This window comes from Triturus cristatus, chromosome 6 (genome assembly GCF_964204655.1).
Source record: "Triturus cristatus chromosome 6, aTriCri1.1, whole genome shotgun sequence".
NCBI lineage: Eukaryota > Metazoa > Chordata > Amphibia > Caudata > Salamandridae > Triturus > Triturus cristatus.
In genome coordinates, this window is record NC_140589.1 from 888,576,593 (window position 1) to 888,604,124 (window position 27,532).

At 41.6% G+C, this 27,532-nt stretch overlaps 1 protein-coding gene across 2 annotated transcripts in view; it reads right to left on the bottom strand.

Annotated features, from left to right (window-relative positions):
• MAP3K5 (mitogen-activated protein kinase kinase kinase 5) overlaps window positions 1-27,532 on the bottom strand; it is an 816,933-nt gene that overhangs the window by 109,624 nt on the left and 679,777 nt on the right. For both annotated transcript variants that reach the window (XR_014963045.1, XM_085611527.1), the window contains exon 18: window positions 21,434-21,539. Coding sequence is in view for 1 of the 2 variants with exons in the window: in XM_085611527.1 (XP_085467653.1) it covers window positions 21,434-21,539 (106 nt within the window). In the remaining variant the exon portion in view is untranslated. The remainder of the gene's footprint in view (window positions 1-21,433; window positions 21,540-27,532) is intronic.

Consider the following 27,532-nt stretch of genomic DNA (forward strand, 5'->3'; position numbering starts at 1 on the left):
CACCCGCCCCTTTTCTCTCCTGTTCTCCATTGGCTGGCCTCTTAAATGCTGGCCAGCCACTGGAGAAGAGGTCCAGTCACTCCGATTATGCCCCGTCCTTTTCGGATCGGGGGGCGTGTTTTTTGCGAGAAGTCTCAGGGAGGAGACAACAGCAAAACACGCCCCCCAATCCGAAAAGGACACTCCCTTTCTCCGAGGCATTTTCTGCTGTGCCTCGGAGAAAGGCGGTGGTGTCCCGGCGTTGCTCCCTCACCTGATCTCCTACTGTACGGCAGGAGCTCTGTGCTTGGCCGCTGAGGTGACTTGATGATTTTTCTTTCTTCAGAAAGGAACAGAAGTAAACGAGCCTCCAACGCACCAGTGAAACGAAACAGACGAGGAGCAGCGGAGAAACGAAACTTACTGCTGGGCGCGGTAGATTAACGAGGGAATGCTGAGTGTGCTTCTGCCGCCGGTGGGCGGGGCATTGGCGAGGAGGAACCACACACAACAGGACATCCACCCTCTCACAACTTCCACTGCCTCGCCCCCTGTGATCGGATCCACGCCGCGAGAGCCTGCCCTGACAATAAACGAGAATTATTTATAGCCTAACAGTTACCGGGCCGGCGGCTGCCTATTTAAATTATGACTTAGAAAACAAAAGCGGAGAATACCCTGCTCGCGCTTACTTTTTGCTGCAATTTAACGGGCGCTTGTGGCCGCAATCAGAAGTACGAAAAACCCCAAGTCTGCTGGAAGCAGCGTGCATCAACTCTCCAGGAGACTCCAGGCCGGCCTGGACACGTGCGTGCAGCAGCATTCGCAAGCATTGCGCCTGCACTACAGCCGCCGTGCCGCCCCGAAAATAGTGCCGCCTGGGGCGGACCGCCCCCCCCCCCCAGCTACGCCTGTAGCATCCAGGTTGCCGGTCGTCGTCGGCAGAGGTGGGGGCATTGCCACGGGATACCTGTTGCCCTTCCGTGTGGGTTATGGTCAAGGAGCACTGAGCGTCGTCAGTAACATTACGACACGAGACAGCCTCCAGGTGTTGTATTTGGTCTTCGAGCTCAGTCACCCCCAGTAGGCGTTGGGCCTTGACTTGGCGGACGTACCCCTTAAGATGGCCACACAACAAGGGCTTGGTGGCTGCCCACAGCTTCATCACCAATGCCTCCGACCCAATATTAAGCTATTCCACTTGCCTTCCCCTGTCCTCATTGCAGAGCTCTGTACAGTATAATTTCCGTGTGTTCTCCCTCTGTCCACACTAATTACTGTGCTGCTATAAATATCTCCCTATGCTGTCCACCCTCTGTGGTAATGGCGTCCCTTCCGGTAGGTGTGGCACACGTGGGTTTTTCTTCGCGCGTGGCCAGGGATCACACCGTAGCGATGGTATGCTTTTCTGGGGGAGGGGGCAGTTGATTACTTGGCACCAGAGCTCTGCAGTTTCTGGTATCCCTGGTTATGTGTGTCGACACCAATGTGCACGCGGGCCCCCACCCACAACTCTCGCGTGACAAGAGGTCGAGACACCGCATCTGGTGTAGATTCAAGCAAGAAGCAAGCCCTCGCTTCACAGTGCGCCAGAAAGGCGCAGCTTGACACCGAGGATGGTGCTGAATGTGACTGGGCCGGCTTTGCCAGAGAAGGTGATAGCCCGCACTATGAATGTATCATGTAACGCAACTGGTGCTCCTGTAAAGCACTCTAATACCTTTGGGTCGAGCTCGCGCTATATAAAACTGTGGAAAAAATATATATATATTGTTGTATGCATTATATCACGTCGGTTTAATCACATTCACTACATAAACATAGCCACCACATCGCAGGGTAATAGTTATCCTAGTTTCATGCCCCCACAAGCCATCCCTGCAAAGGGACCTTTATCACTAGTGAAAAAGAGGAACAGGAACAGTCTTACTTCCGGCCTCTCTGGTTACAGCTTTTGTTCATTTGACCCGCTCTTTTCAAATGCTTTAAAATGAATTTGAGAACTACAAAGTAAGATATATTTTAGCGTTGCCTTAAAGCTGCTTGTAGCATTCCGTTACTTATCAGTTTAGTGGTTTATCTATCTGTCTGTCTGTCTGTCCACTCTTCGGTCTGATAGTCAGTTCCTCCATTTGCGTGTCTGTGGTCACTGTTTGAGTTTATGTATATGTGGGTGCCTGTGTATGTGTTTTTGTTTATGTGCGTGAGTGAACACAGGTTATTAGTTTGCTGCTGTTCTGTGTGCTTGGGGATACACGTGTATGCCTTTTGATCTTTGCTTACGTACATCTTCTGTGTGTGTATGTAGCAGTATATCTGCATGTGTATTGTTCATCTGTGTCCATACTATACATAAACTCTAGACCTCTTGGCTTTATCAGTGCAAGCTTACTTGGTCACTTCCTTTCCCTCAAATCAGAACTAACCCCTGGAGAAATGGCCAGGTATGCACCTGGTCTTCAGAGAGCTGCTGGTGACAATCCCTCTGGGCTGGCACGGCCTGTTAACCTTCCCAGGCGGATTACAAAGTTCACTAATGCTGTCCATGAGTTCTTTGAACTAATTAAAATAAGCATTTGCAATGCAATATATCTCACATTTGTGAGAGTATGAGCTATTGGCATTGTAAAGGACAATGCCTTTTATTTATGTGATTTGAAAACCTGCAAATGGTGCTTAAACACGCCCTTTGTATTTATAGTCCTTACTTACGAGAAGCAAGGGTGGCAGTAAAACAGGAGCAGTTACGGTCATCCTTGCTTCTCGTAAGCAACCACTAAGTACAAAGTGCCTGTTTACTCACGGCTTGTTTTTTTTAGAGTTTGAGATCGGAACAGTTCTGCCAATGTATGGGGTACCTTATTATTTATAGGCGGTACCCTGTGTAGAGTATTCAGCCTGTTGCATACTAAGGAACGAGAGGGACAGTACCACCCGGGGCACACTTCTGGAGACTCTATAACCCGCCGCTCCTCACTGTGTCCCCAGAACCCCTCCTTCCCCACTAACACCTGATGCGTTGCATCACTGTGGCACACTGCACAGAATATTAGGGGCACAGTAACCCTCTCTGCAATAGAACTGTACAACAAGCATTTACAATGCAACGGTCTCGGCATTGTTAAAGTTAGAGCTATTGCCATTGCTCATGACAATGCCGTTTCTTTAAATGTTTTAAAAACAAAAAACATAAACAAAAATAATGTCATGAGCAATGCCAATAGCTCTAGCTTTACCAATGCCGAGACCATTGCATTGTAAATGCTTGTTGGGTTTGTATACCAAGATAAAAGAAGTCTCCTATTCTCACCAAAATCAGTTTCTGATACGTGAAACATATATATTTTTTTTAATTAAAGATAATTCCAACAACTCTATTTATAGGACCTAATTGGTGTGCACACTGTTTGTTGCACAACATCCAATGCTGGTTTTAAGTATAAAAGGCTAACCTGGCAGGGATGCCCATATGTCACGCCTAAAGCCAATTCTTTCTTTTTGGAAGTCATGTATGTAGAACCAATTTGCCTGAGGTCAGCATGCCTCCTAATAGTTTATATTATCCACACATAATTATATGCATAGAGTTTTACAGCATATGTTTTTTTTTACAAATAAATACATGAAAGAAACTGACAAGCATTTGCAAAACAATTCATAATTTAGAAGTAGCCAGCTGTTAAACCAGATGAAAAAGTATTGCACCCAGCTTGGCACAGGACAAAGCGGAGATCATTAATATGACAAATGTAAATAATTAAATATAATCAAATTTGATGGTCTCGTTTGCTATTCCACATAATGAAAGGTACTAAAGAAATAAAATATCTACGTGCATAATTTAAGGTAGTGGTCCTTAATCTTTTGACTTCTGTGGACACTTAATAATTACTTGAATCGGGGGACTCGTACCGATTCATTTTTGGAATCAGCATATCCCTTTAAGCCATTATTAGAAGCTGGAGACCCGGTTTAAGCAATATCAATGATTTGAATGTAAAAACAAAACACAAAAGTACAGAAACAAGCATTCATCAAACAAATACACAAATGACGAAATATTTTATTAAATTCATAATTTTGTTTTTTAAATCAAAACGTTCAATTTGAAGCTACAGTTGGGTCTTTTCTAAATTCAACTGAGGCCGTCTGTCCTGTACACTATATTCAGTTTCATGCATTTGCACTGCTCCTACAAATCAATCTGAGAACACCAGCATAATTTTTAGCCTCCAATTTCAAATTCTTCACATTTACAGAATGTTTAACATTTTTCAATGTTGCTTCTTTATTTATGTACACTTTATTAATCTGATAATATTATTTAACTTTGTAAGTAGGTGTCACAGACCCAAAGGGGTCCCTGGATGACAGGTTAAGATCTGCTGATTTAAGGTAACAAAGGGTCGTTAGCTGAATGATTGCACAATAGGTCTTAAAACTTGAAGCAATCCGTTATTATATTATGATTTGAAGGCATAATTCGAACCTCTCACTTTCATGTAGATAAATTGTTAATAAAGTTCCATGTTGTTGTTCAAGGGTGAAGGTTCTACTGCCTAGCAGTTTGTTTCTGACTAGCCAGGGTTGACCATTCTTCAGTTGAACTTACCAATAAAAAACATTTGAATATAAAGATGTGACTTTGTTGACTTCATGACCTTATTTGACAATGAGTTGGCCAGCTGCAAGGTGTCTGCAAACCACGACAAAGTTCAGCCAGATTCTCAAGTAGGGGGATCAACTGTGGAGGCACTACATTGGAGTGTTTATTAACCTGGAACTGTACTGTGACTTATTTTGAGGTGAAGAGTATCATGTGTTCAAGGCCCCAATGTTTAAATAACACGCTTGTCAGACTGGGGAGCAAGCACTGTAGAGCAAGCGTGTGTCAAAGTCGGTTCCGGCATTCCGGGCTCAAGCTGCATTATTCAGTGCATTTGCTGCCTGCAAGTGTCACTTTTCTTTTGCACAACAGATACTCCAACCTAGACAGCTCAGGGTTTGTACCTTCTGAAAGCCATCTGTTCAGGAGCTGATGAGTCTACAGCCGAATGAATGACTAGCGCTGTCCTGCGAGAGGCATCCAGCGGTTCTTAATGCTAAATTTTCCTTGGGCTGAATCTCTCGAACGTTGGCTTCTTACTTGTTGACGCAGTGTAGCATTAGATGAGACGATCTTAGGCATAGTTTGGATGAATGTGCTTAATCACAGTGCTTCCTGCTTCAGCATTAGCACTTCTCAGCATCAATGGGGTTGTTTTCCTCCTTGTGGTTCCCAAGTGATATCAAAGAGACAATAATAACAAAGCTCCAGTTGTTTATGATATAATTTGGAACCCTGTGTTGTAAACCTCCACCAAACCATAGTCATACCACTAAGCCTAAACCTTAAAATATCCCAACCCGAAGCCTATCCCTAACCCAAACCATACACCTAACTACATGCGGAAGTAAATGCAGAACAGTACTTTATTCTTTTTGCACACTTTTCTTCAATAATTTTACCATTTTTGTCTTTCCTTTGTTTTAATTTCCCAGTACCGTGTTTGCAGTGGGGGCATCAGGACTACCATTTTCCCTTCTACCCACGTCATGCATAGTGGCACTCAAGGCTGAGGCGCATGTTGTAATGGTGGCGGACAAGCTCCCACATTGGTGATATGAGCTTTTTTGGTTCACTTCTACAAAATTACATTGCCTTATACTTGCGTTTTGGATCAACCGTTATTAAATTAATTTAGATACTTATTTTAATTATTTATTTTAACTTTTGGTGCATGTGTACCTTGTTATTTTAATTGACTTATTTACTGATTTCTTGTAGCCCCTTTTGGTCTTGCTTAGCTTTAATATTCCAGTATCTTCATCTGTGTTGGGAGGCTTTACTGAAGTCTCCCAAAAGGTTTTTTCTGCAGTTGAGGAATCATAACTGCTGCTGGAAACAGTTTATGAGTAATTCTACTACTCTTTTGTGGTTGCTATATGGTGTCTCAGCTTCAGGTTGATGCCTTCTTTAGGATGTCATGATTATGGGGAGAAACTTTCAACCAGAGATTATATATTTTAATGCTTTTCAATGAAAGCCTGGGATTCCATTAAATACTACCTCTTATATTTTGTTGTCATAACTGCCGAAAGCATAAAAGTACTTGAGATCCCAAACAATGCTTGATTAAAAGCAACTATTACATTTCTTCATGACTGAAGTAATTTTACATTGTCATCTTGAGGACCTACTTAATCAAAAGGTGATAAAGTTGTGATAGCACAAAAAAGTATTTACTCTTATTAGCGTTACTGTAACCTGCTTCACCAGTTTTTCTTGCTCATGCTAACATTGCCTGGAGGAAGTGCTTGTCTGCGACGCTGGCCACTCCACCTCTTGGATCCTGAGGTGTGAAAATGAAAACTGGCTTGCTCAGCTGAAAATATTTACATATTTTATTACTAATCCTATGTATCACTCATTGTCATGAGCTCAGTCTAGATACCTACTTGTGAGTTTAAAAAAAAAAAATAATCACGTTTCTATTTAAAACTTATGGTATAAATTTGTGCTTTTCACTAACGCTGGTTGTTTTGCTCTGTGGTTCAGAGACCATTATTTATTTAGTCAATAAAGACTTTCAGACTCCCCTCCGTCTCTCCACACTTCAATGGTGCCTAACGGAGTGTGATTAGCTCCAACACGATCTTGCTGAAGAATACATTTAAATGACAATTTGGGCAATTTTGCCTTGATATTTGTAATACAAATTCAAATTCGATTTTATTGTTTGGTTAATTTAAAGCTTTGCAAAAGTAAAAAAGTACAGTGACCAATAATAAAACCATATAATAATCAATCAATCAATCAGGGGAATTGTAAGCGCACTTCTCACCCGTGAGGGTCTCAAGGCGCTGGGGGGTTAGGGGGGGGATGGGGGAAGGGATGGGGTTCTGAAGATATGTTTAGCCAAAGAGCCAGGTCTTGAGGGTCTTCCTGAAGGTGTTCAGGGAGGGGGCGCGTCTGATGTCTGCCGGTAGCTCATTCCAGGTCTTGGCTGCAATGTGAGAAAAGGATCTTCCGCCTGCTCTGGCTCTGTGGATGCGCGGGGTTTCAGCCAATGCGAGGTTGGTGGATCGGAGGTTTCTTTTGGGTACGTGGAAGTTGATTCTGTCGTTGAGGCATTTGGGTCCGTTGTTGTGTAGGCATTTGTAGGGGTGAGTGAGAATTTTGAAGGTGACTTTTTTTCTCCACGGGGAGCCAGTGGAGTCTTCTTAGGTGTTGGCTGAAGTGTTCGTGCCGGGGATGCAGAGGACGAGTCTGGCGGCGGTAATCTGTATTGTCTGGAGTTTGCAAAGTAGGGATTTGATGCCGGTGTAGAGTGTGTTTCCATAGTCCAGTCTGCTGGTGATGAGTGCGTGGGTGACTGTCTTCCTTGACTCAGGGGGGTCCATTTGAATGTCTTGCGAAGGATGCGGAGGGTTTTGAAGCAGCTGGAGGTGACTGCGTTGGCCTGTCGGTTCTTGGTGAAAACGTTGCTGAATATAAGCAGAGAGTGTTCAGCTGAGCCATCAAAATAACACTTTTGGAGGCAGTCGTGACACATAACTAAGCAGGCTTTTGCACGTAAGGGTTAGACAGTGTGCAAAGATACGCAAAACACAAACCTTTAGTAAAAAGACAGATCTACAGAATACAAACAGTAGAAACTCAGCTAAAACACATATTAACCCCTTGTGTGCCACGCCCTTTCCCCGCCCTGTGCCGGCCGTTACATTAGCGGGCGGGGTTCATGACGAGCTGGACTCGTCATGGGCACAGCGCAACCGCGGCCCATGACGAGTCCAGCTCGTCATGGGCACACAAGGGGTTAAGGGGTAATGTAGGTAACCGATAACATTTTTGTTTACATGAGTCATAAACAGTGTGCAAAGTATGCAAAACACAGGCCAGTTGTACAATGACGGATCTATAATGGTACTAACCAAATTAATTGATATTAGTACTGGTTTGATCTGTATGGGATGAGCTTTGCCGCATTTGTTATGAAGAGGATTGGTATTGGTTCTTAAAGAATACACCTGAGAGAAATGACTGCATATTTACAAATCAACATATTTTAGCACATCAGAAATGTAATTTAGAACATAGTTGAATAAAAGTAAAGTGCATATTTTAGAAATTACTTATGAAATGTGTGAATATCTTTTCTTAGAAAAAGGAAATAAAACAAAAACAATGTAGAGTGATAGACGTGAAAGATGCTATTAGAAACACTTCAATGCAAACGTATGTATTTTTAAATTTTGCACCAAGCAACTATAATTTAGCCTGTGCAGAGACTAGGCCCGAAGCTTCTTTTCGGCCTTGCTCATAGTAAAGTGTTCTGTGTAACAGCCTAACATTGATGTCATCTTAGAAATGTGTTGACTTTAGTATTATGTTCATTTAGTTCCTCTCACCCCATGTTAGATCATTTCCATTAAGAATAATGAACTTATTGAAACTGAATAGAATAAATGGTGATGTAGACTTATAGTGTTGCTTTAATATCAACTCAATATGTTTTCACATTTGCGGACTAGAAACGATACATGTGTTAAAAGGTTATAATAAGGAGTGTTCCTAGCTAGTTAGATCACCACACCTCTACTTTCCCTCTTACCCATCAGGTAGTCTTGCTGCTGGATTTTCTCCTTTGTCCGAGACTCATCTTCATGGAGAGTGGATTGCTTTAGATCCCTGAGGTGAAGTGGATTCCTTTAGATCCTTGAGGTGACTTCTTTATTAATTTTGTGATAGACGCTACTGCACAGATCACTACTCTGAAAGTTGCTACTGCAGCTTATGGGAACTCTGCTGAGTTTCTAGAACTACTCTTCAAAAGCTTTGTCTTTTTATTTACTGCTCATTCCAGCAGAACTATTTATGGGTTCTTATTTAGAATAGGACCTTTAGTTAGCTTATTGAGTTTCTCTAAGGAACAAGTCTTGGTTGCTAATTTCTAACCTTCTTTTATATTTCTGTAAATTACTAAACTGAATAAAGATACTTGAGATCCTAACCATTTGGATAAATAAAGCCTTCAAAGACTAAACTTAACCTCTCATCATTGACTCAACGTAATCGTTAATGTCCATGATATTTGATGCCTTTATTTTGTAGGTGGCTCTAATTCTGAGCACAGTGGAAAAGGTTAATCAACCTCTCCAGAGCCTGGAGGATTACCCATGGTGCTATTTGTAAGTGGGTGTATTTTAAGGTCTGAACCACGGAGGAGAGTCCTTTACGGCTCCAGCACACCCCAGCACTGAGACATTTGACTAGGCTAGGCCTGGTAGTCAGATAACTACGCCCTGAAGAGACCCTAACAGTCACATGGGGTTGAAACGTCGGAAAACCCTGCCACTTGGTTGTTACGTGTAATTTAGCTTCAAGTGATTCCACATATTATAGGAAAACCCATGAATTTTATCAATCAATATGTACAACAATTGGGAATTCAATAGTGTTTTTAGGTCTCGCCTGACCCAGCGCATGCGCTGGTCTGGCGAGACTTTTTGTGAGGGCTCAAAAAATGCTACCCTGGGCAGCCTTGAGCTACAGTGCATGTGCGCGGGCGCGTGCTTAGGAGCAGAGGCTGGCAAACCTCGTCATGCTCATTAAGCGCCCGCAATCACTTTCGCGGCACCCATTTGATGTTCTCGTTCAAAGAACATCAAACAACAAAGAACATGTTGTGTTAATGCTTTGCTGCGCCCGTTTGACTTACAATGCGCTTTCTCTTTCTACAAACTCGATGTTTGTGTTCCTTTATTTTGAGATGCTTTTAGTATTACTGTCACACACACACAACCACACACATACAACCACACACCACACATACACACAACCACACACATACACACTCACAACCACACCCACACACACACAACCACACCCACCCACACACACCCACAACCAAACAACCACACACACAACCACACACACACCCCACACAACCACACACACACACAACCACCCACACCACACACAACCACACCCACCACCACACACACACAACTGCACATCCACACACACCCACAACCGCGCACACACACACACACACACACACAAAGCATTGGCATAGCCATAGGTCTCGCCTTTAGGACCTTATAAGTGTTTAGCCACGCAACAGTTGATGTGGTTGCTCCAAGGATATTGTGCTGCATAACTAAATACTTCGAAGGCCCCAAAAGCAAGACCTATTGGCTATACCAATGCTTGTTTATGTATGCTGTTTGTGTATATAATCACCATTGGAGCACTGCGTCATCTGCACTATGATCACCAATTTTGTTGATTGTTACACTTGGTTGGAGTCAAAACATTGCAAGATGCAATCTATATCAGTCCTGTGTGTTGTCTTCTTTGTAATTAATTTTGGTTCGGTGAATAAGTCTGAGCAACTCTGGGTTCCTTTTAAGACACATAAGACGGTACCACTTATGAATGAGTCCCACTGGACACATGTTATATTAATACATACTCTCAGATTGTGTTTGACCTGTAACTACATTTCATTGACACTCAATACAACATCTCAGTAATGAAAGCAGACAGAAGAAGCATAGCTGCAGTTATCTCAAAGGGTTGACCCTCTTCTATTATTCATTTCACAGCTGTAGTGTACAGAAATTGCCTTTCTAAATCTAGCAGGGGTTTCCCAGGGTTAACTTCTCCTCCTTTGTTCTGTTAAGCAACCATATGCAGGGAGAAAATAGCTCCATAAAATGACTTTTTTGTTGCTATTTTTTTACAATAATGGAAAGGAGGCAGAGCGCCCTTTGGTCGACTCTCTCTGATGTTGTGCGTGTCTATGTAAAACAAAAAGCCAGATTTGATTATAGCTTGACACGAAAATAAATGGAGGTACTGCGATTGCAAGTTTATAAGAAACGTTTTTTAATAACAAGCTTTGGCGATCACACAATGATTGAACCCTTTTTGGCTATTGAGTTGTCTTCTCTTATAACTAGTCTCAATCATGTTCCATTTTATGGTTTAAATATTTGAATGTAAATTAAATAAAATGTTAGTATATAAGTTGCTTTTGTCACAGTTAAAATAGTACAGTCATTAAGATAAGGCGCAGGCTTAAGGCACCTTATCTATCCTGTAACTGATGTAATAAAAAACCACGATTGCTATTTGTGAAGGCACTATTTGGTTACCACATGAGCAGCAGCGAGGTTCCTGCTTTTGTGCTTCATGTAACAGCACAGCATGCGTGTACCCCATCTGTTGATAATGCAAATAGATGGAACACAACACTGAACTGAACTGCGGTGTTGCCTGAGAAGCCTCTTGGGTTTACATTTGTACAGGTCACATATTGATTCACAGTGACCACTTCTGCCCAAGAGTCTTTCGTGTAAAATATTTTTTTACACCTCGAGGGACAAAAGCTGCTCATATTCTAACTACATAGCACTGAAGGAAAACAGAGGTGCGCGAGTCACTTAAGGCTCGAGCCAAAGGCCTGGTTCCTTCTCGGCACAAGGGCCTCTTGCATACTTGAGCCAATCTTTAATGTGGCATCTACCAGCCACTCACTCTCTACAATTATTCATCAAGAAATAAGAACAAAGTATAGGCATTTGGTACTAAAAAGGAGAGAAAGTGGTAGCTATTTAGTAGAACTGCATAATGTAAAACCAGGATCAATCATCAGCTTCCCCTGTTGACCAAATTGTTTGCTCTTAGTCAAGTATTTTATTTTAGTTCCTCCTTTTCATTTATCAGATGCAAGAGCAACTTCCAATAAGTGAGTTCAGAGTGTGTGCTGTACACCAATAAACTAATGAATTAAGGTGAAATGCTTCTGCATATTAAAGAAAATACTCTTTTCCCTTTATGTTTTTTGCATTTTACATGCAAAGTATTTTCAGGGCTCTGCTTGTGCACGGGCTCTTATAGCCCAGCGATCCCCTTAGCTCAGCTTTCACTGTTAATATGTTGACTTGTCCACCTCTAGGAAAACTGTAAAATAGCCCCAGTGCTCCAATCACAAAACATGGCCAATTTTTCAAGTCACAAAATCTTACTCAGGAAATCAAATATCCATCAAAAGAAATAAGTCACATTCAAAACGTATAAAAACATGTAAAATACAAGATAAAACACAATTCATCAAACAAAATAAAGGTCAACCTATATAATCACTACAATTTCAACAAGGCCATCTTAATCAGAGTGCATGGTACGAGGAACCCCAACAGCCACTCTGAGAAAATAGCCTACCTATAGACTTGTCTCGACATCTCACATTTGTGGCAGGAAACTGAAGGCCACATTAAAATCCCTAATATCTAGTTTTTTGATAAGTGGAAGTAAAAAGTGATTTGAGTATCTTAAGTAAAATTTACTAAAAAGTGCAAAGTACTGCTTGCACTGACCGGAGCTCCCGTCACAAGGGCACGGGCATGCAACAAGGTTCATTTGGAAGCCCAGTGGAAAGCATAATAAGTACTTTAGTGTGTAAGCCCTAACCCGAAACAGCAAACTTTTTTCCCAGCACCCTCTCGCTGTAAATAGACAGCTGGTAGGTGGGTTAGCTGCAACCATATTCAACTCAGCTGCCACAGTTGACTTCCCCCCCCACCCATTCTCATTGTCTAGTGGAACGCTCAAGATTAAACAGGGTTTGCTGCACTAATTTTTCGTTAACATTCGCAATATTCTCAGGGTCTGTAAAAACATGTTGTAAACCAATCTTTCGAAAGACAGACTCAACACCTGCCAACCATGGAATTTGGTGTCCCCTTTCACAAACAAGACAGTCCCTAATTATATCCCTGATTAGGCCTCTCCGTTTCTTCATACTGCTAACCACAGTCATGGAGGGCGATCTCAAATATAATCTTTTATATATGGTAAGCCCATTTCTTATCGGCAGATCACATAAGGTGATTGTTAGACCTGGCACCATTGACGTGGGTCTCCCTTCCATTTTTTGCTGTTGCCTCCTGTGTTTTTGCTGGTCTAGATGCTTTGGGCACTTTGCCACTGCTGTTCAGTGCCAAAGTGCAAGTGCTCCCTTTGTAAATTGTTCTTATGGTTTAGTAATTCCATGTTGGACTGTTTGATTTACTTGTCAGACCCTAGTACAGCGCTCCATGTGTGCCCAGGGCCTGTAAATCAAATGCTGCTGGTGGGCTTGCAGCACTGATTGTGCCACCCACGTGAGTAGCCCTGAAAAGGTAACTCAGACCCGCCATTGCGGGATCTGCGCATAGTTTGTAACTGCCATGTCGACTTGGCCAGTGCGCACACTTACCAGTCCCTCACCTTTTTTTTTCTCCAGTCCCTCACCTTCCCTTTTCTTACGTCAGCCACCCCTAAAGTAGGCCCAAGGTACCCCGGTGGGCAGGGTGCATTGTATGTGAAAGGTAGGACATGCCCAGATGTGTGTTGCATGTCCTGATAGTGAAATACTGCCAATTTCGTTTTTCACTATTGTAAGGCTATATGTTCCCAAGGGCCAGAATGGGGAGTTTGTTTATAACATCTTATAAACATGACCGACCCTGGGAACAAGATCGGAGAATAAAATTTAGTATGCCTGAACTCAGAATGTTAAAGTGCATCTTTTAGTGAGGGTGATTTTTACATTCTGTGTTTGAAAATACCACTTTTAGAAAGTGGGTATTTTCTTGCCTAACCATCCAGTGTGCCTCTGCTAGGTTTGTGTATTGCATAACTGGCTTTTGGATGATAGGGGCTGGAGAAGGGCTGTGGCTCCAGAGGTCTGATGAGTCAGGGCTGGACTAAATGGGCCTGAGTTGCATTTAGAGTAGGGGAGGAGATTTCTTTTCACCTGCCTGCACCTGGTCTGCCTTCAACAATGCGGTCTCCACCTCCTGCCAGTAAGTTGCACCAGTGAGGACAGAACTGGTTTTGGCTGGGTACAGACACTCTCTGCCTTCAGAGAACAAAGGATTTGTGTGTATAAAAAAATGAGGCCCAGACCCCAGAATTTTAGATCACTCTGGAAAATCAAGAGGAAACCTTTACCAAGAAGAAGAGCCGGAGAAGCTGAGGAGGAATACTGCCCCTGTGATGTTTGCTGTCTGGGGTTAGCCTGCTGTGGCTGCTTGCTGCCAAGCAAAGGAGGAAAAGGGACTTTGCTGTTTTGCTTTGTCACCTGCTTGAAGAAAAGATCTCCAAGGGCTTGAAACTGAGCTTGCCTCCTGTTCTGAAGTCTCAAGAACACAATGACTTCACCCCTTCTGTCTCTCTGCATCTGGAACTGCTGTTTCAGCTGCTACAGAAGGAAATTACAACACCAACACTGGCAAGCGACACCGCAACCTGCACCAAAGCAGTGAGCGCTGCTCCGACTTGCAACGTAACCCCGACGTCTGCTGCCATGCAGCATCGACTCCGAAGCCGACTTCATCATCGCAGAGCCGATCCTCGACCTGCGCGATCCCCTAGTCTATCGACATCACGCCATCGTAAGGAACAGTGGTTTCGGCGCTATCGTGACGTCATCTCCCCGACGCAGTAATGAACCGTCGTCTCGCCTACCCTGTGCTGCAGTAAGGAACAGAGGCTGCACCTCCCCTGGGGTTGTAAGGAGCAGACGCCGTGCAGCGCCTACGAAGCAGCACCTGCCCGACGCAGTGAACTGTCTTTGCTTTCATCATTTCCAAGGTACTGTTCTTTGTGGGTCTGCTTGACTCCGAGCCCGTCGCCGCGCACCTCGCGGTCGGCGCCGTACTTTGGGATTTCCACCGGTCACGACTTCGTTATAACTCCACATGGCGTTATTTGTTGCTACAAGCTTTATTTTTGTGAATAATCTATTTTTTAGGATCTCTTGATAACTGTACAGTGGATTTTTGTCGTTTGGTCTTGTTTTAGATTAAGATTATTTACTTTTCTAAACTGGTGTGGTGTCCATTTGTAGTGTTTTCACTGTATTATTGTATGTGTGCACAAATGCTTTACACACTGCCTCTGAGATAAGCCTGTCTGCTCATGCCAAGTTACCAAGGGGGTGAGCGGGGGTTATTTTAGGAGTGTATCCCCCTTACCCTGACTAGAAGCAAGGGTCCCTATTTGGACAAAGGTACCTACCTCTGCCAACTAGAGACTCCCATTTCTAACGATGATATACGGAACAACAGCACCTTCCTATAAAACCGGTTTTCTTCTATTTGAATAGCATCGCAATTGGAAGCACCCCAAATCCCAGCTCCATATGTTACAACAGGAGAGCACTGAGTTTTATAAATATGCAGCATGGGCTAAGAGCGCCCCCTCCTGGTGGCTGGGGTAGATTACATAATAAGCCAACTGCCCTAGACAGCTTACCCCTACTTTAAGAGATGTGAAGCATCCAGAAGCAGCAATGGTGACCACCAAATAGGAAAAAGAGCTGGTGCATCTTAGACTGTTAGTACCTAACTGCTTACTCTTGATATGCTAGGATATAGGATTTGGCAAAAATTGTTTGTAGATCCAGGGTACACATAAAATCTATAAAGGCATATACCAGCAGACGCAGGGCTTTAGGTGTTCGTGCCATCAGCATGGCATCGTCGGCGTAAAGGAGAGAGGGGAGCGACAGCCCTTTGATTCTGGGTATATCTGGAGTAACACTGACTAAAAAAGGGTGCCATTTGTTAATGCCTAATATGGATAAAAGAGGGGCCAAAACACACCCTTGTCTCAGCTCCGTAAAATTCTTATATCATTGGACACCTTACCATCCGTACTGATTCTAACTCTGGCCTTCATATGTCTGTGCAAATACGCCAAAAGTGCATAAGTGCTTTGTCCATGCCATAAGAGAGAAGGTTTTCCCACAGTTTAGAGTGATTGACACAGTCCAATGCTGAGGCCAGGCCCATGAATGCCAAGTATACAGGTGAATGTTTAGCAATGGTTTATTTTCCAATAATCAATGACAAATTAAGACATTGCTCAACAGTCCCCACACGATTTCTAAGCCCATACTGTCAGGGGTACAAAATAGACATATTCTTTAACCACTCTTCTGTCCTGTTGTACAGCAGCCTCCCTAAAAGTGTAACAGATGTGTCTATTAAGGAAATGGGCCTGTAACACCCTGGGTTGGAGCGATCTCCTTCCTTAAAAATGGACACAATGATGGAGGTCTTCCAGGATTCCGGTAGTGGGAAATTAACAGGATTGTTAAAAACATTTGTTGATAGAGGTGCCCAAAATTCCGGATTGCCGTGGCCCAATTAATAAAACAAAGTTCTGGAATAGAGCATTAGGGGTTTGGTAGCTAATCAGAATGCTTCTTCTGCTGGCTAGAACTAAGTTACTGGCCTGCCCAAGAATCATTCTGCGGCTGACTACACATAGGCAGCCACTGGGAAAACAACTCTACTGCCCAGCTGAAAGCATATCAGTCTATTTATTTATTTTTCCACCTTTCTGTGGATCATTGGGTTTTTCTTTGAGTGAAGCAAAGAGCGGAACAAGGACAGTCATGTATGCCCAGGGCCACTGGAATTGCACAATTGTGCGACTGTGTTGTTTTCGCATAGATATCAATTTGCCGCTTTTGCCACAGTCCACCATCTGCTGCATAATGTGCAGATTTGAACAAAAAGAAGTTTCTAAGTTACAAATAACACAGCGACGAGTGTTGGTGCGCTGTGGCAGACCCTTTGCAAAATTTGACTGGTCATCTTTTCTTTCCTTATTGCTGTATTTGGCTATTATGCTTGTAATAATAAGGTGCAACCAATGCTCAAACAGTGTTAACAAGAGTAAAAATGACAAAATAATGAAGTAATACTGTTACAAAATGTGCTGCATTATTTGCCTTTCTTGGCTGCATAATTTACTCAACCTTGCCACATAAGATGGCACTCCCCTGCCTCATATTTACAGTGGCCCTGTGTATACCATAGCAGCTTCTGTGGAGAGGGAGCTGTGCACAGGGCCAGAGGAGTCACTTTTCCAAACACCGACTCTGTGGCAATGTGGCGCTCCCAGTGACAGGCAGCTCCTGCTCCCAACAGTGCTCCCTATTTTGGGTAGAGAGTGTCAATAGCGTTACAGCCCTTACCCACTGTTTTAAATGTAAAAAGAAAAGTGCCAGTACTCACCAAATTGATTGGGGTGGGTCTTAAGGGCCTTTCTGGGGGAATGGCTTTGTGACTGATATTTAATAATTTCAGCATTTTCTTCTTCAATATAAAGCACCCTAGTGCCCTTCGGCCATTTTCGGCTCATATGTGGAAGGTGTAAATAGCATTTGTTGCAGTCATATATAGCGCAAACGTGGGCCGAGGGCATTAAAGCATTTCACATGAGAAGCAGAAGTTTTATATGAAAAAGTACTTGTATGTTTTTATGGCACGCAAAGATTAAGTGATTTGCCAAGAATCACAGGATCTTGACAAACACTGGGATTTCACCTCCCCATGTCATAAAAACAAAAAAGTATGTTTTCATGTAGAACTTGTGCTTCTCATGTAAAGTGCTTTAATGCCTTTGTGCCAAATTTGCACTATATATAATTGCAAAAAAAGCATCAATTACGCACTGCACACATGAGTCGAACTCGGTCGAAGGGCTTAAGGCGCTCAGACAGTCAATGTTGAATGCATTTCAGTGCTGCAGCCTTACACTCTAACTGGCAGCACAACAGTTCCAGAGTTCTGAGCTCTAGCTGTAGGGCCACAACTCCTTACTCCTGTCATACTGTCAGCTAGACTGTAAGGCTGCATCAGCAACCTAGCTAGCACTGGCAAACACTCACCATTGACAGAGAGCCTCACAGACACCCTCCATCTGAAAGCGGTGTATTTAACAGCACCTGCGCTGCACATACTCATACCCCAGAGCCTTACCCCAGCCTTCGACTAGGAGTACTGGTACTCTCTGGACACAGGAGAAGTTCCGGGTCTTAAGGGGAGAACACTGAGAAGTGCAGGTACTCACTACTGGTGCGTACCAGTCTATTTAAAGCACTGCCATTATTTGCAGGACAATAACTGCTGTTAATTATCCCCATTATGTGCCCTAGCCTGCATAATTGTGGCCAGTAATGTAGCAAGGATGCCAACGGCCCTGGTCCAAGCAAGGAAAATGGCGCTTTTGACTGATCTGCTGTTGGGTTAGTAAAATACAGTAATTTACAGGGTTCAATTGGCCCCTCAAAACTCTGGGCCCTGGTGCCATTGCACCTACTGCATCAATGGCAGCTATGAAACAGATTACAGCAAATAACAGCCAAAATTGCCCGCTGAACCTTAATTTTTATGAAGGATTGGCTACAGGTACTACAGCTTGTTAATCAATAAAGCAAGCTATAAGTGGCTTAGCCCTTCAATGTCTGTCAGAAGATTTTCTCTGTCTCTCTGCAGAAGTTGTCACTGTTGATCCATATTTATATCTTAACGTGCGCATATATTTATTGCAACATCTCCCAAGTTAAGGAGTCCTTCAGGCTTCCTAACCAAAGGTCTGTGTTTTGCTGTCTATATGATGTACAGAACAGGGAATGAATAATAAGTCAAACCCCTCCAATATCTCTATGACATTCAGTAGATCAGTGTGTACTAAATCATTTGCTTCTTGTGTAAGAAAATTAACACAGCTGACATTATACCTTTCTTATACAGATTTATAATTTACTTTTTTTCCTTCTATGAAATCAACACCAAATTTTTTAAGAAACCATTTAAACTCGGAACTTTTCATCAAGCCATGAATTGAAATAATAATGTGTTCCTAACTCATGATATGCATATACTCCCTACACGAAAATTAGTCTATTTGGATTAAAAGGGTGATCACAAGAATTACTGTAAGAAGCTAGTGCAATGGAAAAGGAAACCCGGTTTACGCAATTAGGCTGAGTCTAACTTGAAAGAAAATGGGATCAAGATTGGCTCACATAATGTACTGTATGGGGAAACTCAGATCTTTGTCAAAACCTCTGAAAGAGATTTAAGAAAATACCAACACTAATTTGAATGAGAAATCTCCCCCAAAAGAACCACAAGCATAAACAGGGTTCACAAGTCAATAGAAGAGGAAGGTAAATCATTTCTCCGTCCACTGAAGAAAATCTATAAAGAAAGAAGTCTATCAATTTAATAAAGCTGTGGTAAAAAGTGGCATGGTATACAAAGATAATAGGAAAGGCTGATTCACAATGATGTGTGGTAAAGAAGCCTGGTGGACTAGACTCGAAGGTCTGTAGCTCCTGCACTACCCCAAGTGCTCCGGAACCATGACAACCAAAAAGAAAAAACAAGCCTTGGTTGGGTGTTGGCTGTCAGCCTTTTGGTCTGGTCAGGGCTGGTTTTATTTTCTCGTAGTTTTTGGAAAATGTTATAGTTGGAGAAGTTCCCGCTCCTTATCAATCTTTAAAAAAAATTACTTAATGCAAAAAAAAAAATGTTCGTCTCAAAAAGCACACATTGACGTTGTAGTCCCTGGCACTTCAGGGAATGAATTAGTATATAGATATAGTCCTTGCGAAAGGGCAGCATGCCGTCACTCTCAGTAAAGTTAGCCATCGGCTGTACTGGGTGTACCAAATGCCTCTGTAGACTGTCTTGGGAGGGACATAAATACGAATGATACAGTAACAGACCAATAAATAAAGAGGACTGGTTGACAGACACTGTCATTATATTATACGTATACATTTAGTAAAATCCAAAAGTCATGCTTAACACCTGACTTGAAAAGGAGTACGCTCTATAAAGTAAGATGGCGACTGACTAGTTCATTTCGCAGAAAGAAGGAAAGGCCTGGGTGACTTCTGAAATATTGCAAACTGAAGCGACCTCAAAGAGCTGCTAGAGGCAGGGTGAAATGTCATCCATATCTGAGGGGAAGAGGCATTGCAGTAGGTGTGGTAACCACAACTGGCAGAGGCGTCAAGGTCAGGCTCACTGATGGAAGTAAGACTCTGGAGTTACCAACCTAACTCCAGGATCCCGGGAGCAGTTGACACCCTTGCACAGAAACAGTGGGAATCCATCCAAGATACTTTCTCAGCGGGCCCTGCGTAGGTCCTATAACCGCCTGACTTCCATCGCGGTTGGCCGAAACTTTGGATTTGCACCGGTTCCTAGCAACCTCAAGTATCCTTTTGACTGCTAGTGACTTCCAAGCACAGTTTTAGCATTTGATCTTTAAAATTCATATCTCGAATTCTAATGTATTAATTTGTCATTTTAGCCTTATTTTACTCAGATAAATATTCTCTATATTTCTAAGTAAGTGTGTGTGTGTGTGTGTGAATCTGTGTGTCAGTGTGTGTGTCAAACACTTTACACATTGCCTCTTTGGATACGCCTGACTGCTCTGTGCCAACCAACCAGAGGGTGAGCACAGGTTATCTTTTAGTGTGTATCTAGTTACCCTGACTAGAATGGTGGTTCCTGCCTGGCCGCAAACTTCAGCCAACCAGGAATCCCATTTCTAACACCTTTCCTGCCTGAAGCCAAGAAAATCTAGAAGATTGTTAAGGGGAGGATACATGACCTGCAAGTAACTGAATTAGTTCATACCATTTGTAGCCGAATATTTACAGTGTACTTCTTAACTTGGTGACACATCGCAATTTTCCGATTCTTAAGGTATTGGAACTTTAAAAAGTTCCCTAATGTGCAGACTCCAGCTCTGAAGAAAGCGCCAAAGTCTCAGCAAACAAACTACCTGATGGACATAACTAAGGCAGCAAGAAAACACTGAGGTGACGAGATAGAGGGGATGAGATCTTGGCAGCACCTATAATCTTTGAACTTCAGTCCTAGTGCAAAGGTAAAGTAATGAACTGTTTAATTATACTCCTGCTCAAAAAGCTATAACAAAAATATTCTCAACAATTCGATACTCTGAAATACGAGTTCACAGTACACTTCCTGTCTATCTTGGTTGATGGAAAAATGGGAAGTTTCGACTGAGGCATGTAGGGGATGAACAGCAGGCAAAGCAGTACATGTGCACGTGCCTTAGAAACCACCACAGGTAGCTCTACAGCACATTTCTGAGATTGCCTTCAAGATGGCCCTGTTCCTGCTCGATGTAAAAGGGGAGCTAGAAGCTTAAGTAACACAAAATATAGGAAGCAGTGGAGTATTTCACGATGCACTTCTTTTCCTTCAAGGGTAGCAGGAGCAGCTTGCATTGTCCTATTACCAAAATTGAAAAAGAATTAAACTGCATATTCGGTTTGTGTAACCTGGATGGGTGTACAGGTTAAATATTTTGAGGGTTGAATGTCAGGTCAGTAACTTTTTTTCAGTGTATTAACCCCTCGTTTAGACCCAGAGATCGAGGTGGAGCACCCCACTATGAATAAAAGCACAATTGATAAATTCATGAACACATCGTATGCAGATATGCATTTATAAAAACGTAATTTGTGCATGTAAATATCACTTGAAGGTACTTCCGGGTCTTGTAAGAACATACCTGTGAAGGTTTCAGTGCATGGGTTGATTCCTGCAAGCCTCTTAGAAGTTCCGAAATCCGAGATCTTCAGTACACCACTATATGTATTTATTAATACATTATCCCCCTGAAGAAAACAATTTTTTTAATAATATCACATTTTAAGTGGAAGTAGGTAAATTATCATATAAAACTCGTACATGTTGTTTGAGTACAAAATAACACACATGCAAAGTCACTTATTCAAACACCGCCATTACTTTAATGCACTCCAAGATGGGGCGGAAGAACAAAGATGAAAACAATTTTGTGTAGGAATTACTTTTGAAGACATAGGGCTGCTTTAATAACAGCTGAGCCCTTGTCTATAAACCCAAAATTAAAATCAGTATTTTTTGACTAAGGTGTATTCTTCCAAAAGCACTGCAAGAAACAGTTCTTTTCAGGTAGGTTAATCTTGGTGTTATATATTGCTGAGCACTGTTCTGGGCACAGTTAGCTCCATGGGAATGTTCTTTAAATCCAAAACACAAAATTGGTCATGCGAAGTGATGGAGCAGGGGAAATAAAAAAATAAATTGTACCCCTTTGAAGTTAATGACCTCATAACCTAAAATTACTAATTGTTTGAATATATGTATTAGATACTACACGCGGGAAAACTAAAGGGCAATTGCAAAAATCTAATGTATTTACAACTGTGAAAATAAACTAACATAGGTTTGTGATTTGTATAGGAAATAGAAAACTATTGCATGTATTTAGTTTGTAGTAAAATATATTGTGGCAAAGAATGCAGATGGTAAGTAAAATGGCTTTAAATGTCGCTTATGCTAGATAACACGGTTCATTAGAATGGTGGGTGGTAAACCGAAGGGCTTATTTTCTGTCTAATTTCTGTTATGTCATTTTCATATTAGTTCCGTATGGGCCTGCTAAGCCTCGCTGAGAAAATGGCCGCTGCAGAGAGATGGGATTACGTATAACAAAGATGGCCCCTGCGCATGAGCAGAATGGAAGTTACAGTCACCAGTGATTGGCCTATGCCTGGAGTGAGAGATGTCAAGGCCACACTGACCTGGGTCAAGAGTGAATGCCAAGACTTTTTGTACAAAAGCCTGGGAAACGGATGGGAGACTCAAACTGAAGAAGATGATCCCATTCTTTAATAATAGAAACTGTTACTAAAATTGGGACTTGTCAAGTCACGAGGATGCATGAATAAGTAATTTACAGAACCGGTTTAGGCAAGGAGGACAATGAGGTGACCATCACCACCCCTCTAATGGACCAATAAGAATGGATGTAGCCAAGGTTTCAATTTTCGATATAGCAAGTTAGTGAAAGGGTATAAAAAGTGGTGCTTATGATGACGTGAAAAACACTTTATTTTCTATTCAACACGACACGCTGTCTGTTGAGATGATTTTTCCGACGATGAATTTGACAAATTTGAACTTCCAACTTTGATGGGGAGAAGGAACGAGACCGTCGCAGGACTCTCATCCTGGGAGGGAATGCGTCCGAGGAGGTTAGAGGAACAGTCAGTCAGTTTGGGAACCTATCCTGTAATCTGCGGTTCATGTTTTGGTGACCTATTCTCGTCATCGCCCTAAGGCCAAGTGTAATGAGTATTTTCCGTTTTCTATTTCAATCTTTACATTAATGCTTATGAAATCTATGTTTAGGATTTTGTCTAATAAAACTTTACTTATTAAATGTATTCAATGAATCTAGATAAAGTTCATGCTAACTCAAACTGAGTCTGTGGTTATTAAAATTAAAGTTATGATCTATAAAAGTTAAAGGTTTTAATTTTGATTGAGCTGGGCTTAATCGCCATCAACTGATTCCTACTAGTTGGTCCATCGACCAAAATAGCGGAGTATCTTGAGGTTTAGAGCCGACAATTTCAAAATTAAATGTATATAATGTACATTGTTATTATTTAGGGAAAAGATAGTATCAAGGTACCCCGTATGTCTTGCAGCTCGCCAGCTTATCAATGATCCAGAAAACGGAGTGAATGTGTGTTGTGTTTCGGTGTTATGGGCCCCACCGATAGAAAAATTATGTAAAGGGTTTTCTGGGTTGGTGTCAATTATAAAGGTTTTGTTTAAGCCGCACTGCATCAGTTTTCTTGGTAGCAGAGTATGGTTATTATCAATTAGTTTGGTGATTAAGGATTATTAATATCACCATCAACTATTCGACTAATGGTCCATTGACCTTAGGAGGGAAGTAAAATAATTGCCCAAGTTAAATAAATGTCCAGATTCTCAAAAGAAAGTCCTGATTCCAATGCTAAGAACCTGAAGACTGGCCGAGCAATACTGGAAGGTGATGCAAGAAGGCGATTGCTGGAATGGTGTGAGTATCAATAGGGTTGTGAAATGTTGTTAATGTGCTAGGATGTATTTTTGAAGTGTTGAAAATAGTAAGGGTTTTGACTGTTGATGAAAATTTTGCAAAATTTGACTGGATGGTTTTATTGATTAAATTGGTAATTTCATAGGACAGGAATGATTGATTATTAATTTTTCTATGTCTAACACTTTATGTTGAGTTTGTCTTATGTTGTATGTAGTCAGAATTTTGAAGCTTCCGGGAAGTAGTAAGTGGACATGTGTGACAAGAGAAGTCACATGGAATTGTGCATTGTTTGATTTCAATTTGGTGATAACACAGGACTGTGTTATGTTAGGGAAATTCATGTGTGAATTGCGTTGAGTGAAATAGCAACAGGTTTTCTTGTGAAACTTTGGCCTTAATTCTCAGGAGCAGTGTAGTCTCCACATGTGTTTTATCCCCAGAGAAACGGGTTTGCCTCTTGCTTGTTAGAAGGGTAAAGTAGAGGGTAGTGCTACTTTATCGGCAAAACGAAATTCTGTGGTAGGGTAGAGGTATGCGCTGCCTACTGGAAAACCAGAATTCTTGTAAGCTTGAATAAACTATCTCTTTTTTGTTTTAGCAGAACAGGCAATGGAGATGTGTTTTATGTTGTTACTAACAGAATTTTGATTAAAGAAAACTCAGAAAAAGGTTGCCGTAAAATTCTGTAAAGGGAGGATCAGTGGTAGGAGTTAAACTGACTGAAACTGTCAATTGTGGCAGGATTGGAGAAAATAAATTGCATTAAAATATTGCAGAAATGGAATTGTTTAAAGGTTTAAAGAAGCTGTTAGGAGGTAAAGTGAAACATTTATTTGTAATTGGTGATGCTCCTGAAGGAACACCTGTGCATTTTATGTCTACCAGTTTGGGACACAATTCATGTATGTGGGTTCACCAATGGTGCAAGATTACTGAAAAAGAAGGTCCTTTGAGGTTTCTAAAAGATGGTACTTTTAAATTGCAAGTTATTGACAAATTAAGGGAAGTGTTATGTGCAATAAAGACACCATCTAGAGCTGCACAATTTGAGGCTTTAAGCATGTGAGAAAAGACAGCAAGAGACAAAGCAAGTGAGGATAAAAAGGTCAAGCACCAGATACAAGAGAAGGGAATTAATGATGATAAAAAGATTCAAATAAATAATGATTCAGGGGATGAAATAATGGATGCATTGTTAACTGAGTGTCTACCACTTTATGTGGTTCCCATTAAAATACTGAAAATAGTGTACCAGTAAGTACTACAGTGGCTACTGCTTCTGTTTAACAGAGAGAAACACAGATTGAGAGAACTGTGCAGACATTTCAGATTGACCCACTACCTGTTGATTCAGCACGGACTGTGATACCTTCAGGTGTTACTGCTTCAAATGTGACTGATTCAGTCCAGATATCACAAAATACAGATGCACAGGCAATGCCTAGAAAAATTGTGACTGTCTCAATTAATATGGTCCCTATTCAAAAGGTTCAAACAGCTGCAGAAGGGGTGATTATGGCAGGGTTTATTTTAGAATCTCAGAATTCACAGATTATTGAACAGACATTACCCCAGACAGTTCAAGCACTGAAGGGTGGGGGGAAAATGGTCTTTATAACATCTGCAGCCCAGGGTAAAACAAATCTATTTGAAGATGGGATTTTTCAAACCTGCTTTGAGGAAGCAGCAGTGCTTAAAAAGAGGTTTGAATCTAAAGATGTTGTACAAAGGCCAGGTGAGCAGACAATGAAAAGGGTTTGCATGAATGCACCATCATTTTCTGTTATGGAGAAAACGTAGCAGTGATTACTTTCCTGAAGGGCAGAGTGCCAGCAAAGGATGTTGATTGGGTACAGACTAAAAGTACACAGGATGGAAGTAAAGGTGTTTTGCTTTGTGCAAATTCAGGTATGGATGTTGCACTGCTGGAAAAAGTATTCTTTTGCCATCTTTATACCAGATTTGAGCATTGGAAGAAGAAATTTAAATTTAAACAGGATGTAGCAGTTGGAAATGTGCAAGAACAGAGAGAAATGCAGGTGCAAGAGGTGTCAGCCAAGCAAATGCATCTGTCAGTTCAGAAACGGGTACCAATGGCAGGAGTTATTTTAGCCCAAATGGTCCCACAAAATATGGAAAATGCTCAAATTAGTTTAAATAAATTGTCCAGAGCAAATGTGAATTATTTCCACAAACAAACAGGTTGCTGTATTTGAAAATGAGATTTTTAACCCTAACAATTCTGAATTTACCAAGTCCATTGTGAAAGCAGTGGAAGGTCGAGACTTAGTTGTAGGAATTTTAAACAAAGAAATTACAAACCCAGTTTTCGAAGAATTTGCACCAAAAATAGGCCCATTTGAGGAAAGTCACCAATTTGTTGTTTGTGACTCAGGCCTGGCAGGAAAACAATTGTTTTGCAAATTAAACAACATAGATTAGTGTACACCAGATAATGTTAATTTTCAGATTCCTGATGAGGATGTACATTTTAAAATGGCCCAACAAGAGACAGCTGTAGCATTGTTTTCAGAAAAGACAGTTGAAACATTACCTTCTGATTTCAAAGAAATAATAAACATAGAAGTAAGGGAGTTCACAGAGAAAGAAGTCAGATTAATAAAATGTGCAGAGCATATCTTATTCAAATTAGAATCAGATGACATGTATTCAAGAACAGCATCAGTTGCATACATTTTACTCATAATTGGAGATTAACTGAGTAAAGTATTTTTGATGGAATTGATTGGGAGTTTATGTAACTTTCTGACCACAGGTTCACAGAAACTAAATGAAAAGAACAGATTAGTGCAGGAGATTAATAGCATAACTTTTCCATGTTGTCCTGTGATACCAAATCCAGCCAATATATTTTTTCACATTCCATGTGCTGAAGAATGGCTTACTGTTATTGATTTTTGTCAAGTTCATGTCACAGTGCCATTGCATGAGAATAGTCAGGAGTACTGTCAAAAAGAAAATGAATGTCTGAGACACATAATTGGAAAGGGAGCTAGAAAGGTGTCACCAGAGAGTGGAAATAATTCACCAGATGAATCCACCTCTAATTCAGAAAGAAGTCAGGATGTTTTTGGGAATGGTCGGCTGCTATAGTGAGTGGTTACCAAACCTTTCCCTAGTGGCTAAGCCTTTACTGAGGCTGACACACAAGGATGTGTCTGATCCGCTTCCATCGGACAACAATTGCACAAAAGCATTCCTAGAGTTGAAAGAGAAAAGGTGTTGCGCCCCAGCACTAGGAATGAAAGTTTATTTAAAATAAAATACACCAATTTGCAGTGAGAGGGAGGGCTGCGCTCTCTCAGTGCCTTTTCAAAAACATGAATGTGTTCAAAGGTCTGTGACGTATTTCTCAATGACCCTTGACCCCAACGTCACAGAAATGCCCAGCTGCCTTAATTTAGTAGCTGTGGTAGAATGAGTTTATAATAATGGAATTTCCAATTATTGAAATGGTTGCTTCCTTTGTAGAGTTGTTTTGGGAAAATACTGTGACCAAGTAATGTCTAAATTCAAATGTATTTAGCTTCCTGCCAGCAAATGAAATTGTTAGTGATGAAACTGAACCTAAATGTTTAAATGTCACGAATTTCTGCCTGAAACCAAAGTTAGACTTTAATGATGAACGTCTGATTGAGCCCAACAATGTCCATTTTGTAGATGGTCCATGTTTGAAAGGTAACAATAACACATTAAGAGCAGCACATGCTGTGCTCCCTATACATT